The 12,500-nt window shown below is 40.7% G+C and overlaps 1 protein-coding gene across 1 annotated transcript in view; it reads left to right on the top strand.

The window, feature by feature from the left end:
• LOC143027721 (uncharacterized) overlaps window positions 1-12,500 on the top strand; it is a 65,876-nt gene that overhangs the window by 21,694 nt on the left and 31,682 nt on the right. The window contains exons 8-12 of the mRNA XM_076189199.1: window positions 909-977; window positions 3,109-3,180; window positions 6,308-6,379; window positions 10,546-10,614; window positions 12,248-12,319. Of these exons, the coding sequence (XP_076045314.1) occupies window positions 909-977; window positions 3,109-3,180; window positions 6,308-6,379; window positions 10,546-10,614; window positions 12,248-12,319 (354 nt within the window). The remainder of the gene's footprint in view (window positions 1-908; window positions 978-3,108; window positions 3,181-6,307; window positions 6,380-10,545; window positions 10,615-12,247; window positions 12,320-12,500) is intronic.

Here is a 12,500-nt window from a genome sequence, read left to right as displayed (position 1 = left end):
TAAATAAAAAATAAATGAACAAATGAATAAATAAGTAGATAAAGATATATATCAATAAAAAGTAAATAGATAATTAAATAAATAAACAGAACATAAAAAGATGAAGAAATAGATCAATAATAAAAATAGAATAAAATGGAATAAGTAAATGAGTAGATAGATAAACATATAATCGAAAATAGATACATATATAGATCATCGAAATAAAACCAGACAAAATAAGTAAATAAACTAATGTAATAGATAAATGAATATATGCTAACATCAGCATAATAATGACATTAGGTACTTACTAAAAAAATAAGATAGAAAAAATAAAATAACAAATAATTATGTAAATAAATTAACTAATCGATTAATAAGACAAAATAAGTAAATTAACAAATGATAGATAAATAGATAAATGAATACATCAACACAATAATGATATTAGGTAAAAAACTGGATAAAATAGAATAGGTTATAACAACAAATGATTATGTAAATAAATTAATTAATCGTCTAATATCTGGCATCGCACTTAGGTGAATACGAATTCTAGATATGCTAAGAAACCAAAAATCTAAAAATTTCTTTTGTTGTAGAAACATGTCCTGTACGATCAACATCTATTTTATTTTTTTATTCATCTATCTAACTACTTTCTCTCTATTCCCACCAAAATCATGCAAATGTTCTATTAATTGTTCTATTTATTTATTTTCTTATTAATCTATTTGTTGATTCATTTATCGATGTTATTTTTCATTCTTCCCACCAACGTCACGCATTAATGATATTTATTCATTTATTCAGCTATTCATTTATCTATTCATTATTTTACTTATTCATTCGTTTATTCATTTTATCTATTTATTTGTCTATCTATTCATACTATTTACTTGTTCTTCTCTCTTCCCGCCACGCAGCAATTTGGCGCGAAATCTCCTTCGTCTTCATGACGACATTTTCCCAACTCTCCCAGAACTTACGGTGCTGTAAGTATACACGAGCGTTTTTATAAGCGTGTATGGGTTTCTGTGCGTTCGTGTGGGCGTACATGCTTGTAAATGTATGTGTGCTTTTTCCATATTTGGAGAAGTGTGTGTGTGTGTGTGTGTGTGTGTGTGTGTGTGTGTGTGTGTCAGTGTGTGTGTACTTACGCGTGGCTGCTTGTGTGAATCATACTCCGGTACACATACAATATATGAACATGTAATACATCTACATATACATTCATACACAAGATCGTACATACTCGATTGCACGTACACAGGCGTGAATCAACCACAAGTTATAGTCTACTGTATAGATACAATAACAATGTATATAATCAAATGCAGACACGTTTTCTTGTATTATTTCTGAGCTTTCATTATTATCTAATAATTCATTCGTTTATTCATTTATCTATTAAATCATCATTCTTACGAGCAGCTACGGTGTGATCAACACAAGCATTGACGTCATTCCTTGTGTCTCTTTAAGCAAATGTCACAATTAGCGCAACTTTTTTTTTCTTACAGATTAGTTTCAGACACGAGGACTTTTTTTTTTCTATTTCGATAAGAAAGCTCACCAGTGCAAAGTGTCAACAGGCTTCGTTTACAAAGTAGATTTCGAGAAGATATGATATCTGTCTCTATGTTCTCTCTCTTTCTCTCTTCCTCCCTCCCTCCCCTCTCTCTCTATTTCTCTTTTCACTCAAAATCATACTCTTTACTCCGAATGTCACCACATGAAAGAAAATAATGGGGAGACAAGAGAATAAATACACAAATAAGTGAATTGATAATCAAATAGATGCATGAAAATTTGATATATACAAATAAATAAGATTATGAGATAACATAAAATGTATCAGCCTAAATAAATAAATTAATAGATAGATGATAATAATAATATAAAGAAGTTGATCAATAAAGTAAATAAACAAATACATAAATAGATTACGAATAAGTATATAAACAAATGAATAAATAATAAATGAACAAACACACCATAAACAAAACAAAAACAAGAGAAAAACAAACAAAATTGTTACATAAACAAAAAATAAACAAATATACAATGAAGAAACAAACAAAAACAAAATAAAATAAACAAACACAACTAAACAAACAATGAATAAACATAGACATAAACAAAAACAAAATAAACACACACTTCAATCGACGTCAACTCCGAAGCCTCCTTCGTGTCACTCAAGTCGGGTCGGGTCGGGTCGCGTCGGGCCGAATTCCATTTGCGGCCTTTTCTCCACCTTCAGCTCAATTACCGTCTTCGCGTATTTAGCGTCGGCTCATTACTTCCTCAATTATTAGAGAAGAGATTTGTGCGCCAGGGCCGTTCAAGGTAAATGAAAAAGGGTCTAATGAGATATTTGCTGATTAATTAAAACGAAAGCCCTGTGGAGCTTCCCTTGATGAATCAAATCAATCATTGGGTTTAGTTAAACAACCAGGTGATAATCGTATAATGACTATGCATTTGCATAAATGTATACATATATTTGTTTACATACATACATACATATGAGTCTATGCACAAATACACTTGTTCAACTTCCTCGTGTGTGTGTGTGTGTGTGTGTGTGTGTGTGTGTGTGTGTGTGTGTGTGTGTGTGTGTGTGTGTGTGTGTGTGTGTGTGTATGTGTTTGTGTGTGTGTTTGTGTGTACGTGATTCAGCATAGTTTTGGCTCACGTGTTGGAGTCATGATCAACAGCTATTACCCTTCCGGATGAGAGCTCAGAACTAATATGGCCCGATCTATGGTTAACGCTGTGACATTACATACATACACATACAACTCCTTGCCCACCAGGCCCGATGTACGGGTAATGTTGTGACCTCCCACATCCACACACCCAACTCCTTGCCCACCCAAGCGTACCTGCTCAAAGTGCAGCGATACTGAATTTTTAAGGCTTGAGCTGTATGTGTGAGTGTGTGGGTATGTATGTATGTATGTATGTATGTATGTATGTATGTATGTATGTGTGTGTATGCCTGCATGTATTCACATTTGTATACATGCGTGTGTACGTGTATACGTATGCACACACGCATGACCATTGTATATGTGATCGTGTACATATCATAATACACGTCTATCTTTATCCCCGCAGATTCCTTGACCACAACAATTTGGGCCAAGTGTCCCGTGTTTTGCTCAGCAACTTGCCCAACTTGGACGAGCTGTGAGTAATCTTGCTTCCTTTTTGTCCAACCTTTCGCTAACTAGAAATCCCTAGTCTAAACTAAATAAACTAATCCCGTGTTTGTTTGTTTGATTGTTTAAAAGACAGGTGAGATGTTAAAGGTCTTCAAGATTCTAAAGGGGAATTGACATCAAACTTGATGAAAAATTTACGCTGTTGACGGTAATCCGCCCAGAAGAAGCATTAAAGCTCGCTGATCCAACTTTCTTCCTCCTCTCCTCCTGTAATGCCATTCCTATGCTCATTACACGTATCGACTTTTCGCCGTCCGCCGTCCACGACACGACGTCGTGCTCTCAATATATTATATACTTCCTCCAACTACCACATGTAATGTTTCGAATATTAGATCTTTTCTCATTCATCCTTAATGGTTCAATACAAGACCTATCTATCCCCCTATGGAACGATAAAAATTTAGGCTCCTTTCACACATGTCGACTTTTTGCCGTGCGCCACCCACGACACGACGTCGTGCTCTCAAATAACCATGGGTGCCTATGGACTATTTCACACTTCACGACCACAGTCGTGAACGGCACCCATGGTTATCTGGGAACACGACGTCGTGTCGTGTACGGCACACGGTGAAAAGTCGATAAGTGTGAAAGGAGCCTTAGTAATTCACATGAACGGTAATCTCAACGGAGTGTAGAAAGGAAACTCATATGAACTACTAACTGGTCTACCAAAACTACTTTGGGAACATTATGGACAAGGATGGGAAAAGGCCCCCAGAACTACAGACCACGTGTGAAAACGTCCACAGACAACCAAGGTTATTTGAGAGCACGGCGTCGTGTCGTGGACGGCGCACGACGAAAAGTCGACACGTGTGAAACGAGACTTAAGAGTAAAGAAAACGGGATAGAAAACGGAAATTCATCTTCACGAACGGCGCCAAACGCGTCAAGACGACAGTGTTCCCACAATTGTTCCTCCTCCTCCTCCCCCTCCCACTCCTCCTCTTCCTCCTCATCCTTCCTCCGCTCTTCTCCCCAAACCTTCGAATTAGATTTTTCAAAGAATGCGCGTTTGAAGACGAAAGTTTTAATAATTTTCTCTTTCGCTTTTGTGTATCTCAAATACATAAGGATTAGCATATTTGTCTTTATGTTTTATATTGGAGTCTTGAGGGAGAGAGGGAGAGAGGGAGAGAGGGAGAGAGGGAGGGAGAGAGGGAGGGATGAAGGGAGGGAGGGGCATATTTGTAAATAAAAATATATGTACATATATCATATTAATGTAATCGTACATTTTGTTTGCGTGCGAGCCCGCGTGTGTGCTTGTGTATGTGTGCTTGTGTGCTTGTGTGTGTGTGTGTGTGTGTGTGTGTGTGTGTGTGTGTGTGTGTGTAGGTGGGTGTGGATGCATGCGTGTTCGTGTGTGTGTGTGTGCGTGTCTGTGTAGGTGTGTGTGTCTGTGTGTGTGTGTAGGTGTGTGTGGATGCATGCGTGTTCGTGTGCGTGTGTGTGAGCGAGTGTGTGTGTGTGTGTGTGTGTGTGTGTGTGTGTGTGTGTGTGTGTGTGTGTGTGTATTTACCTAGTTGTTTTATATGGGAAGGGGATCTATGCTCGTAGTGACCCGTCTTTGTATCTCTCAACATCTAGTTTGTTCTTAAATTATTGTATGGTGTTTGCACACACTATTGTTTCGTCTAATTTGTTCCAGACATCCACCACTGTGAGGAGAACTATTTTTTCAGATCTCTTCTTTAACTATCATTTTTTAAATTTCTTTTCATGTCCTCTTGTTTTTATTTTATCCCACTTTAATAAGTCTTCTCTGTCAAGGACTTCCATGCCTTTTATGATTATGTAAATGACCAATAGATCTCCTCTTTCTCTTCTTTGTTCTAGAGTTGATAATTCCGGTTTAGACAATCTTTATTCTTATGTCAATTTTGGGACCATCTTTGTCGTTGCTGTTTGGATTCTTTCTAATTTCTTTATATTCTTTTTTGTATTGGGTGTTCATAGTGCCGCAGCGTACTCTAATCTTGGTCTTAAGAGTGTTACTAATATTTTTTTAATATTACTTCATCCAAGTAATTAAAAACCAATTTTATTGATCTTAGTAAATTGTAGGTTTCTCCGACTATTTTGTTTATATGCTTGTCTGGGGACATGCCTTTGGTGATAATTACTCCTAGGTCCTTTTCGGAGCTTTCTTTACTTCCTTTGTACCGATTTTATATTGTCCTGATATTATTTTTTTTACTTTTTCCAAACTCTATTATACTACATTTATTAATGTTGAGGTTCACCTCCCACTTTTGGCTTCATTCCCAGACTTTGTCCAGGTCTCTCTGCAGCGATTCAGTCATATTCTGTACTTACTTTAGTAGTTTTACGTAGTCTCCAAAGAAGTTCATATAACATTCTACACCTTGATCTATGTCATTTACACACACAAACACACACATATATATATATATATATGTATATATATATATATATATATATATATGTATATATATATATATGTATATATATATATATATATATATATATATATATATATATATACATATATATATAGCAAACATTACTGGAGCCAATACTGAACCCTGTGGTATTCCATTTATCATTTCCTCCCAGGTCGAGTTTTTATCTCTAAGCATCATTCACTTTTCTTCTAAGTGTGTGTGTGTGTGTGTGTGTGTGTGTGTGTGTGTGTGTGTGTGTGTGTGTGTGTGTGTGTGTGTGTGTGTGTGTGTGTGTACATATGTGGGTATAAATGCATGTCTATGTCTCATTGTGTGTATGTACGTCTAACTCTGTACATGTCTTCGCGCGGCCAGAGCACATACACGAGTTAAAACGTAAATCTACAGTACATACATGCGCGCATGTATGCTTTCATGAACGTCTTCACCCTTCCATTCCTCTCAGCCTACCCGCATCGATTCCAATATATACAACTCGATCCGACCTAACTCGATGAAAACAGCAGCATTGTACTAAAACCCCCCGAGTGACCTTTTTAACGTTTCCAGACCTTTGTTACCACACAACCGGGCCTTGTACCGATCCTTTGATTCTACTACCTTTCCCAGACGTGCGTTGTCTCATCTCTACGTTTTTGTTTTGTTTTTCTTTCACAGTCACTTGAGCTACAACAGAATCGTCACGGTCCATCCTAAGGCCTTTGCCAGTCTCAGGAACCTGAGAACACTGTAAGTATACGTATAGGTCTCTCTGTGTCTGATTACCTGTGACTGTGAATGTATGTGATTCTATGTCTATGACTGTCTGTGACAGCCAGTAACTGTGGTTATCTCTCTGACTATCTGTATCTCTCTGTGTCTCTGTTTGTGTTTCTGTGTCTTTGTTTATGTCGTTCTGTCTGTCTGTCAGTTAGTGAGACTGCCTGTCTGTCTGTCAGTATGTCTGTGTCTTCCTCACTGCGCGTGCGCGTGTGTGCGCGTGTGCGTGTGTATGTGCGTGTGTGTTTGTGTATGTGCGTGTGTGTTTGTGTGTGTGTGTGTGTGTCTGTTCGCGTGTGCGTGCGTGTGTACCTCCGTGCATGATTGCTTTCATGTGTGTGTGTGTGTGTGTGCGCGCGTGCGTGTGCGTGTGTGTGTGTGTGTGTGTGTGTGTGTGTGTGTGTGTATGCGTGTTTATACGTGTGCGCATGCGTAGATGAAATAAACGATCCTGTCTGCTGTGCTGTGCTCTGTCTTCTCACATACATTACCTCCGATAGCAAACTAATGTGGTATTCTGCGCGTTCGATAATGTGGCTATTACTTGTTGTCTCCTGCATTGAGGATATGTATACCATATCAATATACGAATAATTAATGCTGTGCGTTCTTGGACCTGGTGCATTCTATGCTTACATATATATTCAGCTCATGTACTTGTGTGGTTGTGTATTTGTAAACATCGGAGGTTGTGTGTGTGTGTGCGTGTGTGTGTGTGTGTGTGTGTGTGTGTGTGTCTGTGTGTATTCACTTTTTTTCACTTGGTCTTTGGATCACGTGTTCGACTTGTGATCGACAGCTATTTCCCTCCTGGAAGAGAGCTCAGAGCTCGTAGGTCCGATCTATGGGTAACGCTATGACCTTACACACACACACACACCCAACTCCCCGCCCACGAGAGTCAGAGTAACGACCCGAAGCGCAGCTTTACCGAAATATTTTCGGCCCTGGGCAGGATTCGAACCAAGCACTACGCGCACCACCATGCTAGTAGTTCATTAGGTGTGTGTGTGTGTGTGTGTGTGTGTGTGTGTGTGTGTGTGTGTGTGTGTGTGTGTGTGTGTGTGTGTGTGTGTGTGTGTGTGTGTGTAGGCTACCTCAGTTTTGATAGTAAAATAGAAACCCACAAAGTCTACCTAATCGTATTATCAAATGAAATACCATAATTTGATTAATGATATGTGGATGTTCTTGTGGCGTACCACAACATTCGATCCTCTAGGTGTGAGCTTCAACTCCCAGTCCAATCAACTCTAAAATACAACCCAATCACGACAGATTGAAATACCTCCATCAGACTACACGAATCCAGCCTAATCATTTTATAGTCTCGCTCTCGTCTTTTTTCAATCACTCATCAACAGGTGCAATCCCTCGCATTAACCAAATCAGGGTCTAATAGCTCAAAAAAATCATTCAAAAGAGGAAATCGTCACCGATTTTGTGGGTTGGCGGGGAGGAAGAGAAAAAGACACGCGACATGACGTCATTTCAATTCTTCAGGGAGCCACATTCCCTCCCTCGCGAACTTGATATGAAGATTATTTGAGATATTCAGAATTATCCATCTGTTTGATAAAAATGCACATGTCCTTTTTTTTTATACCTTTTTTCGGCGTTTGGAATTTCCCCAGACGATATCAGTCACTGGGAAATTTCTGGTTCACTGCTTCCAGGTTCATTTGCGGAAAAAGTCAGGATTAATGCGAAGCGTATGCTAAGTCAAATAGAATTAATATTCCTTTGATTCCTCCAGGATATTGTGTGTCAGTTTATACGACGTATATTTATTCATTTCTGAATGTATATACGATTTCACTCGTAGGTGTTAGCATACACACACACACGTACAAACGCCCTCACATACACATAGGTGCACACGCACACACACACACACACACACACGTACCCATACACACACACATGCACACAAACATACACACACGAGCGCGCACATATACATGTGCACGGTCGCACACGCGTGCCCACACACGCAAGCGCGCGCACACACACACCACACACACACACACACACACACACAAATATATATATATATATATATATGTATATACAAACACACATGCACACATACACACTTAAACATGTGTGCTCACGTACGCACAAATACATATGCATCCACACACACACACACACACACACACACACACACACACACACACACTCACAAACACATACATACGTGCTCACGCACGCACAAATACAAATGCATCCACACACAGACACACTCACACACACATACCCACACACACACACACACACACACACACACACACGGATAGAGAGAGAGAACACACACACACACAGATAGATAAATAGATAGGTAGATAGAGAGAACACATACACGCACACACACACAGATAGAGAGAACACACACACACACACACACACACACACGCACACACACACACACAAACACATACGTACGTGCTCACGCACGCACAAATACAAATGCATCCACACACACACACACACACACACACACACACACAGATAGATAGAGAGAGAACACACATACAGATACATAGAGAGAACACACACACACACAGATAGATAGATAGAGAGAACACACACACACACACACACACACACACACACATAATAGGGAAAGAAGAAAAAAGAGAGAGAGAGAGAGGGGAGGGACCTACTTTCGAGTATGCTGTGTGTGTTTGTGTGTGTGTGTGTGCACTTCATTTACTGAAAGAATCGAAAAATGGAAGAGCGTCCATTCCTTTCTGTGCCAAGCCAACGACATCCCAATTTTTTTTCCCTGTCAAGCTTTTGTATCCAGAAATACAACTAAGGAACCTAATATTGCCCAAAATGGGGTCTAAAAAGAAAGTAAAAAACTATATATATATATATATATAAAATATATATATATATATATATATATATATATATATATATATTTAATAATAATAATAATAATAATAATAATAACAATAATAATAAAAATAAAGAATAAAGGGCCTTTCTCGGACGGTTGCAAACGCGATATAGTCAACATAAATTCCCAAACAAGACACATATTGGCTGCTGGGAGCCAAGATGGCTGGCTGGCTGACCACGTTCCAGCCTCTGGAATCAGAGACGTAATGACACTATATATTTAAAAGAAAAAAAAAGTTTGGGAATTGCTGACAAAAATACACGATAAGACACTCCGTTGTAAAGATACTACATATCTATTAAGATGGTTTGTATGTATGTGTGTGTGTGTGCGTGTACGTGCTCGCGCGTACTTGCGTGTATGTGTCTATAAGGCCACCACATATCCCATAAATCGGACCACATATGACCTCTGAACCTCTCACCCGGAAGAATAGTCGCTGTCGATCACGAGTCGGACACGTGGTCCAACAGAGTGGTGGTGAATCACATACATACAAATTCATGCCTGGACGCGGGGGAACGGGATGTTTGTGTTCCATGGTTAGTCAACCATTTGGAGAGACGCGAAGCTGTATTACTTACTCTACGCCTGGGAGTTGCATCAATTATTCGGCCCTTCAGCCCAACGAGACGAGATAAACGTGAGTGGGAACAGAACCCAGCTCTTGGTAATTTATTCAGTCAATAAAAACTAGGATGTATTTGTGTGTGTGTGTGTGCGTGTGTGTGTGTGTGTGTGTGTGTGTGTGTGTGTGTGTGTGTGTGTGTGTGTCTGTATTTATGCATAGTTGTTTGAATCTAGGATGTACATGTAACCTATAATAGTAAACCCTATCTTTTATCACAAACACACATACACACACACACAAACACACACGCACACAAACACACACAAACACACACACACACACACACACGACTCGTGGCGCAGTGGTAGAGTTCTTGGCTGTTACCACGGTGGTCCGGATTCGAATCCCGCCCAGTGCTGAAATAATTTTAGTATTGCTGAGCTGCGAGTCGTTACTCCAACTCTCGTGGGCGGGGAGTTGGGTGTGTGTGTGTGTGTAAGGTCACAGCATTACCCATGGATGGTCATATACGAGCTCTGAGCTCTCTTCCGGGAGGGAAATAGCCGTCGATCATGAATCCAACACGTGGTCCAAGACCATGGTGAATGACACACACACACATAGTGCACTAATTACCTTTCTCTGCTCCCACAGTGATCTGGAGGGGAACGCCGGAATCACAACCCTGGCCATCTTCTCCCCACTCAGCGCCCTGACCTCACTGTGAGTACTCTGCCTGTTCTTACCCTTACGAAGATATGAAGAACCTAACTTACAGTGCCGAAATTAAGGCCATTTAGGGAAGAGTTAAATAAAAAACTATCCTCATTATCTTAACAAAATGCACGGAGAAAGAAAATCATCATAGAAAACGAGAATATAGGACGAAACTATGGAACAACTCAAGGGAGCTTTGATCAAATGTATCTCCTCTGCACAACTGAGCACAAGAACGGTATTGGAGAAGATCTGGTCTAGTTTGGGGACTTGGGAAAAGCAGAGATAGGATGCAGTGGCATGGAAGAGGCAGTGAGGGAAAGGAGGTGCAGGGAAGAGAGGCCTGGGAGAAAGAGTGAAAGAGCTACTGGGAGCTGGGACCTCGGGGGCGGGGGAGGAAAAGAGAGAGAGAGAGAGAGAGAGAGAGAGAGAGAGAGAGAGAGAGAGAGAAAGAGAAAGAGAGAGGGGGAGAGAGAGAGAGAGGGGGAGAGAGAGAGGGGACAGAGAGAGAGAGAGAGGGGACAGAGAGAGAGAGGGGACAGAGAGAGAGAGAGAGGGGGGAGAGAGAGAGAGGTAGGGAGAGAGAGAGAGAGGGGGGGAGAGAGAGAGAGAGAGAGAGAGAGAGAGAGGGGGGGGTGGAGAGGGGAGAGAGGGGGGAGAGAGGAGAGAGAGAGGGGGAGAGAGATGGGAAAGAGGGGGAGAGAGGAGAGAGAGAGGAGAGAGAGATAGAGAGAGAGAGAAGGAAAGAAAGAGAGGGAAAGAGAGAGAGAGAGAGAGAGAGAGAGAGAGAGAGAGAGAGAGAGAGAGAGAGAAGGAAAGAGAGAGGGGGAAAGAGAGAGATGGAAAGAGAGAGAGAGAGAGAGAGAGAGGGAAAGAGAGAAAGGGGAAGAGAGAGAGGGGGGAAAGAGAGAGAGGGAAAGAGAGAGAGGGGGAGAGAGAAAGAGAGGGAGAGGGAGAAAAAAAGAGGGGGAAAGAGAGAAAGAGAAATAGAGGGAAAGAGAGAGAGAGAGAGAGAGAGAGAGAGAGAGATATATTAAATGCGGGTATATATGTGTGTACGTGTGCATGCGTGCATCTATGCGTATGCCCACATTCCGTGAGTGCGTGCGTATATGCGTGCTGACTTGCACGAACTGGCTCACACGTAATCAGAGAGCGAGCTGACACAAACAGAAAACTCGGCACGAAAACTCGCGTCCAAACCTCAGTTCCAGATATTTCGAGAACACGTGTGCTCAGGGACAACTCAATCACTGACAACAGCAGTTCAAGGCATTTCCATCAGTTTGACAACAAAACCAAAGTTCTGTGAGCGATGACGGACCTCGAAATTATTATTAATTTTTTTAAGTAATATATGAATTTTCTTCACGAAGATTTTTTTTCAGGTAGTCAAAGTGAAACAATAATACATCATCCAAAACAGATCTGCAAAAAAAAAAAAAAAAAAAAAAAAAAAAATCATGCCCACTTTTACCCATCCAATGACTTTGTTTTGATTTCGAAGTGTAGGCAAGCCTGAGACTCAGCTCAAAACAGAATTCGCCTCATGTTAATCCTTTTCCTCCTCTTCCTTCTCATCCGCCTCCCACTCCTCCTCCTCCTCCTCTTCCTCCCGACCTCCACTTCGCCCTGCCAGCCGACTTCGGGATATCATCCTTGACGCCTCCAGCTTGAGGGAGATCGAGAACCTCACCAACCTCGAGTTCGTGTAAGTATTTAACAACAAAGTCAAAGAACCCACCATATATATATATGTGTGTGTGTGTGTGTGTGTGTGTGTGTGTGTGTGTGTGTGTGTGTGTGTGTGTGTGTGTGTGTGTGTGTGTGTGTGTGTGTGTGTGTGTGTGTGTGTGTGTCTGTGTCTGTGATGTCTCTCTGGTTGTCTAGTC

This window comes from Oratosquilla oratoria, chromosome 8 (genome assembly GCF_046742065.1).
Source record: "Oratosquilla oratoria isolate Oo_2021 chromosome 8, ASM4674206v1, whole genome shotgun sequence".
Taxonomy (NCBI): domain Eukaryota; kingdom Metazoa; phylum Arthropoda; class Malacostraca; order Stomatopoda; family Squillidae; genus Oratosquilla; species Oratosquilla oratoria.
This window is presented reverse-complemented; position numbering and strand designations above follow the sequence as displayed.